Here is a 6,719-nt window from a genome sequence, read left to right on the forward strand (position 1 = left end):
TGTCGATGAGCTCTGTCGAGAAGCTCTGTCGATAGCTCGGGATTCTTCAAGTTTCCTCGTCAAACCACTGCCTTGTGTAAAACGAATGATCGCCAAGTTGAAAATGCTACCCTTCGAATGATGTCTCCTTGCCCAAGAATTCTGAGCGCATCAAAGATTTCATGACCACCGTTTCCTGTCATTTCACTCGATTCAGCATTTCCCAACGGAATGGTCGATTTTCTGCACGCACGCGGAAGATTTGCTCGGCCATTTTTTCGGCTGGTTTGCAATGACAAAATACAGAGTAACACGATACGGCTGATCGGCAGAGTGAGTCCTAAAACCATTATCGATTCAAGGTTGGTTTGTAATGGGTGTGTTCACGCACAATTCCATTAGCATGGATGATATAGTTCTCCAACCTAAAATTGGTTTCGAGATTAATTTCCAACCGCATTATGGATCATTTCAGTGAACAAGGCTAACGCGCAAGGCGCAAACAGCTGAGATAAACCACTTGTGAGATTTCCATTCGCGAACTCCGGAAGTAGTAAAGCCTAATTCAAATTACTCATAAGTCTAATCGGCATTTACGCCCATAATGGTGACCTTATGAACAGGTTCCTGTTATCTGACGAACTTACAACTGATATCAACATCGCAGGAATCTTCATCTAAACCGTCATGCTAATCCCCGTCACGCGCCAGGAAATTATTAGTAACTCAAAACCGCCTCGAATCACGGACGCGATGCTCTCCTCTTCCTCGACATGTGACCATGTGTCTCCAACCATTTCTGAAGATGGTCCACAGCTCGATGTCGCATCGCCTCAGCTTTGTGTCGGCTACCCATAGCTACCGACCTGCACGTGGTAGCTTCTCGTTGCAACTCGTTGGTCGAAGGTCTCTTGTGCAAACGGTTTAGTATCTTTTCTGCTTTTTGCCGTCTTGGTGATGGACTTATCGTATCAACAACATGAGGAACTTCTGTTCTCGACGGGTACGATTTCTCTAAAAGCTTTTCAATTGCTTTTTGTTGTTGTTCATCTTCAGCCAGGCCGAAGTCTCTGCCCAATGTAGCTGCTCTCAACTTAGTAACTTCAAGTGCAAGCTCGAGAGTGTCGCGTATAAGGTCATCATCAGTCTTGCATATACGACTGCTGGGAGTCGCTTTCAAAGCATCTCGCTGTTTGAGTAGAGCTCTACGCAGCGGGAGAAGTTCAGCGAATTGCGATATATTTGAGTCTGCTGGGGATAGATTGACCTAAGTCAAACCATAATATTAATACCACACGTTTCTCAACGGCAATTCAAACGCTCGCTACTACATCATACATATGAGATTCACATACATTTAGCATACCTAACCATCTACCTCCCGACGTCGATTATACTAGAGACTACGAGCCAACATAAGGTAGCCCACCTGAACACCAACAGAGGGTCGACGCCGCCGCATATCCACCAACTTCTTCAGTTTAGCTGTACGTTGAGCGAAGGAGATCTTCAATTCGTCATCGTGAATCGACTTATCGACGACTTCTCGTTTTGACGTAGGAGAATCCTTAAGCTCTATCTCAGGGGGCGTCTCCTCGGCTAACTTCGAATCTTCCTCATTAGCTTGGGGAACATCATCGGGATCAACCACACGCTTCTCAGGTAGGAAGTCTTGCGCACAGCCAAGAATTTCCGCATCTTCAAAGATACTCTCCTCGCTCGAGATAACATCCGAATCTTTCTCCTCCTCCTCCTCCTCAAGCAACTCATCCACCATAGCAAAACCTTCGCTGTGCGCAAAAGATTCCGCGCCGCCTCCCATCTCGACCTCTAAACCGCCTAGAAAATCCACTGCTATTTCGATAGCAGACATACGCCGTTCCTGCGCTGCTGATCTCTCAAAAGTTGACATGATATTCGCCACCTGCACACTAGGCCATAATCGATCAAGAAGGCGCGCGCTACTTCACCTGGGGGTCTTCTAATGGTAAAAGTGAACCCAGCAGAGATTCTTCTTGTTCCAGTGGTGTGATGAACTTAACATCACGAGGGAATACCGCTGTGCAGATTTCTATAGTAGCTATAATGCCTGCCTGACAACACTATCATTGAGAGCCTGCCCAATAGAGTTAATCAACAGACGAAGGATGTAACGACATATAAGGTCACACTGAGAAGTTGACTAGATTCGACCGACCGAGAACTAGCTCCCCTTCAAGTAGAGGAATACTATTACAGTTCTATGGCCTCCTATCATTATATAACTATGGACCGTTTGCATGAGCAAAGACGGCGGCGCTTGTCGCCAGTCAGATTAAAGGTGTTTCACCACGATCAAGTGAAAACAGGAATTCATCAAAACATGGGGATATACAAATGGCAGACTAGTAACATGAATAGAAGTATGAACTCATCAAAGCAGCGACGATATTAATACCATCCCCGCCCTCTCACTTCATTCAATAGTTCTACTTCGGTAGTCCGGAATGCATCAATCGAGAGTGTAAACTGTTGGAAGCCCATGAGGGCAACCCCAAGATGATCAGTATCTGTCGGCGACCATAATAGGGTGACGGTTATGCTCAGGAATGCGCAAACGGATCGTCTTGGGATTTTACCAGTAGATAAAGTAAGCGTAATGCGTAGATGATGATGATCAACTTCCTCTCGTAGTAACAACGGAGTCCAATGCCTTAATTCGATTGGATCGGAGTTTAGGATGAACTTATGTGACGAGGAATGCATCGCGGGGATGGAGGAATCATCAGGTTTGCTCAGGTACCTGATCAAACACTACTCATCGGAATTCTGTAGAGCGTGAGACAAAACATGAGGAACTTCGCATTGGCAAACCCCAGCGTACAGCGTTGATGAATAATGAGCCTTCTCGCCGTAATACTTTGCTAGTTTACTACAGCGCGGTGATAGAAATTACTACATTTCAACGACATTAGTTACTATCATACTCCATCCATCATGGCCCTACCAGGGGGAGGGACGACATAAAGCACTTGTCGATCTCATAGATCTCCCCCCTACCCTTGCTACTCTACCAACGCCACTCAAATTCATTCGTTCTCCCGCCATTTTGATGATGAACTCAATAGCGATGAGAGAGCACCCTTAGAAGTTACCACCGACAGCAGCAGCATTTTCCTGTGTCATATCTCCCTTTCTTCACCGGTGTGATACGACGAAGATAGAATACGTAGAGGAAAGCTGCATTGCAAATCATGGCAAGATAGATAGAGCTAATCGAGACATATAACTATAGCACCGAAGTAGAGATACAAATCATGCCACTATGGAAAGATATAGATCTTGCCCCACAGGAAAGATATGAATCATGTCCACATCAAGCCTGACCCACGACGCCCACCAACCCATCACTCATCACAATAACAGACTAATCGACGTGAGAAACAGAATATACACATCAGTTTTGTGTAGCCGTCGTCGTCATCATCCGTCCTTCCGGGTTCTTATCGATTACCAATTTTCGAATGTCTTCATAGTGAAGTATATTAGTTGTCATTTTCTTCTTATCATCAGCCAATCGTACAGAGTTGTAATGTAGACCTGAACCAATCGAAATAATTTCGTGGCGCAGTGACTTTTCTCGTACCATCATGATAGCTCAGGACTACACACGGCGCGGAATCGTCGAAATTTTTCATCTCGATCATTTGCAGTTCACTGGCTTCGTAAGCATGCTACAAAAATGCAAAACATTTCTCGCTTCGCTCCGTTAAGACTAATATTACCTGTGATAACTGCAGCACTACTACATTGACTCGATAATGCTGGGCCAAGGCCTGCAGCTCGATGTTGCCTCCCCACACTTTGTCGTTTTGCATACGCTGAGTATAAACGGCCGTGGTGACACCTGGGGGGATACAAATGGTCCGACTTTGACAGTTCATTCAGGGGTGATTTCACGTAACATAAAATCACTGAGGGTCATCATAATTCGTATGGTCAAACAACCCAGGATCGATCTCGAGCCACTTTCGAAGGCGTTTCAGAAGTAGACAAGGGAGCTGTAGAAGAGCGGAAGATCACCCCGATGGAGCACGCATGAACAACAGTACAGCACGTCATCAACTACATCCGAATTATGTAATTCTTCTAACCATAATCGGCCGAAGCCAACGCCCCCCAAGACACCTTTCACAATAGCAGAATGGCTGCGAACGTGAGCAGCCAACATTAACATTGATACCGTATCGTGGTCGTTAAATATTAGGAAATACTAATAATATTGTGGAATACGCCATGATTGGGTAACATAATACAGCGGCCGATAGTGTATTAGTATATTACTACCTGGTTCCATGAACGGTTCAAAGGTACTCTCATTTCTCCGGATATACTGCACTGCCGCTTTACGAGCATTCTTGTAGTCTTTCGGGCCATCAGCATCATAACCAAGCTGATCCACGAAGGACCGGAACATACAATTACCATCTACAAGACCAAACATGTACACACATACAGCGACGGCAACGGAACAACTGACCATTGTGGACTTCACGTATCCTCAACCCAGCCTCTGCGCACTTCCTAAATGTGGAATCTGCCCATATGGCCCATCATAACTATTACTATTACTTCTCAAAGACCTGCATACTACGATACCATCCCTCAGCACCATCAAGATCTATCTCCCCCCTCGCTGCTGCCTCCTCCCTTTCCTGTTCTAACTGGGCTGCTCGACGGGCCAATGCCGCCGCCTCTCTTTTACAATCCTGATACATCCACTTATGAATGATACAGCAAATACTATTCTAAATATCCTCCATCCACTACTGCTTCCTACCTCACTTGCTCATCAATGCTCATACTAAACGTAACGCTACCTATTATCACTAGTCATTCTTGATAGGCCTATTATTCAATGACATACAACAACGTTAATTCATCGTACATAACTCCGGAAACGTGAATGACGCGATGATAAGCACTCGCCTCACTAGAGTATCCCAGCCACTGAGAACCCCCTCGTTAAGCTTACCTCCTCCTTTTTCTTAGTCTCAGCCTTCTGTCGGTCCGAGTTCAGATTTGTCGTTTTAAACTTCTTCTTAGAAGCACTTTTCTTGCCGAATATTCCTAAGGTGTGCACGCCGCATGCATGTCTATTACTATATCCCTATCGTGTTTACCCTTCAACGATGCTGTAGAGGCGACGTTGACTTGCGGGGCGACGGGGGTAATATTATTCTCCTCGGACGACGATGTTGTCATAACGGATACAACAGGCAAACCTCACGGAAGACGACTCTGGTTCGAATCCCATAGCTGACATTCTTTATAAAACACAAAATGCTAATGTTATCGAGGAAACTGATCCAACTACTTCTTTATCGACCCCCAGCCCCACTAAGGTCTACTGAAGGCCGCGACCGTTAGTGAATGGGCGTCGTAATTAAGCCTGGCCGAAGAACATCTGCACACGTTGCATGATGGAATCCTGATGATAATAATAACAAAGGTGGTGATTGTTGTTGTTGTTACCTGAGCTGGGTTATAAGGAGACTCCTTACTCGGTATCTCGAGAACGGCAGGTATAGCAGAACCACTACTGGTGTACTTTCGGACAACATGACGGATTTGTTCGGCGATGGGCTGATTGATGATGACGATGGCCACATCGGGACGCTCAACGAAGGTCTTAAAGGCTTCCTCGATGTCATTACGTCGGGTCTCTAATAATAAGAGGACCATCAGTGATGATGATTATTATTATATACTTACTGGCATCTACTACGAGGAAGTTAGTAATACCATTACCATCACGCATACCCGAACCAGCTAGACAGAAACCTGATACGGTCTCCTCATCACCGATAATGGCAACATGTAAGTCCGACTTCTTAGCGATCTTATTGGCAACCATTTTGAGGATGTTATTAAACAAAGGACACTAAAACAGCATACTAAACCATAATCGGGCGACGCAAAACTCAACAGTATCATCGAACAATTATATAATTCCATAATTCCTACACATGCTGTCATCATCATCACCAACTACTACTAACAACCATCTCACTCAATAAAGAGCCAAGACCAGCCACGACGCAGATCGACACAAAGGAGACAGCTAACCCTGGTCGAAGGAAGTCCGACGACTTTAGCCAAGGATGGTTATCATCCCCTTGCCTCCTTATCGCCGTCGCGTTGATATTGGGTGTTGAACTAATAGGAAGAGCGCATCCCACTGAGAGTGCCAAAGCAGCGGGCATTGCAAGCACAGCAACACCACCCTTCAAGTGTGGAGGCACTACCACTTCCCCGAGGGTACAAATGAATGGCATCAACACGTTGGCTGCAGCCGTGTGCGACACTAAAGTAGACACGAGTGTCACAAAAGTGACAGTAGCCAAAATGCATCCCCATAAAGGTGCCTGTTGGAATAACACTGATGCACCATTACTCGCAACCACTAACAGTTGGGAGTCTTTCACTGCCAAGGCCAAGGCTGAGCCTCCAGCTAATAGAAAACACACATCCCATGGAAGTGAGAGGAAATCTGCCTTAGTTAGCAGACCAGGAACAGCATATAGGGCTACCAACGGCACCAATGCTGATAACGATACATCACCGAATAGGAGTACTGTGAACGACGAGTAAAGCCACATAGTCACCGTTAGAAAAACAATAAAAATAACATAAAGTCGTCGCCAATCATCGCAGAAATGACTACTGCCAGAACCACCACCACCGAGGCGCGGCGGCAA

The 6,719-nt window shown here is 45.6% G+C and overlaps 4 protein-coding genes across 4 annotated transcripts in view; 2 read left to right on the top strand and 2 right to left on the bottom strand.

Moving 5' to 3' along the window:
- Window positions 1-1,375: 1,375 nt before the first annotated feature.
- On the bottom strand, window positions 1,376-5,223 carry Pmar_PMAR009430 (hypothetical protein; the record flags this gene model as incomplete). The annotated part of the gene is made up of 13 exons (XM_002782993.1): window positions 1,376-1,903; window positions 1,950-2,072; window positions 2,434-2,528; window positions 2,598-2,761; window positions 2,918-2,961; window positions 3,473-3,558; window positions 3,605-3,692; window positions 3,744-3,865; window positions 4,306-4,446; window positions 4,499-4,542; window positions 4,591-4,727; window positions 4,994-5,088; window positions 5,142-5,223. The coding sequence occupies 13 exons, from the start codon at window positions 5,221-5,223 to the stop codon at window positions 1,376-1,378; spliced, it is 1,749 nt and encodes a 582-aa protein (XP_002783039.1).
- Window positions 5,224-5,404: 181 nt separating this feature from the next.
- On the bottom strand, window positions 5,405-5,875 carry Pmar_PMAR009431 (vacuolar ATP synthase subunit F,, putative; the record flags this gene model as incomplete). Its single annotated transcript, XM_002782994.1, has 3 exons — window positions 5,405-5,449; window positions 5,494-5,684; window positions 5,734-5,875. 3 exons carry the CDS (start codon window positions 5,873-5,875, stop codon window positions 5,405-5,407), a joined length of 378 nt encoding a protein of 125 aa, XP_002783040.1.
- Window positions 5,876-6,366: 491 nt separating this feature from the next.
- Pmar_PMAR009432 (hypothetical protein) lies at window positions 6,367-6,612 on the top strand (the record flags this gene model as incomplete). Its single annotated transcript, XM_002782995.1, has 2 exons — window positions 6,367-6,499; window positions 6,521-6,612. The coding sequence occupies 2 exons, from the start codon at window positions 6,367-6,369 to the stop codon at window positions 6,610-6,612; spliced, it is 225 nt and encodes a 74-aa protein (XP_002783041.1).
- Window positions 6,613-6,677: 65 nt separating this feature from the next.
- Pmar_PMAR009433 (MAPK2, putative) overlaps window positions 6,678-6,719 on the top strand; it is a gene marked incomplete at its 5' end in the record, with an annotated part of 2,155 nt that continues 2,113 nt past the window's right edge. Inside the window, one exon of the mRNA XM_002782996.1 lies at window positions 6,678-6,719. This exon is cut by the window's right edge and continues 4 nt beyond it. Coding sequence (XP_002783042.1) covers window positions 6,678-6,719 — 42 coding nt within the window.

This window comes from Perkinsus marinus, assembly GCF_000006405.1.
Source record: "Perkinsus marinus ATCC 50983 genomic scaffold scf_1104296937876, whole genome shotgun sequence".
Classification (NCBI taxonomy): domain Eukaryota; phylum Perkinsozoa; order Perkinsida; family Perkinsidae; genus Perkinsus; species Perkinsus marinus.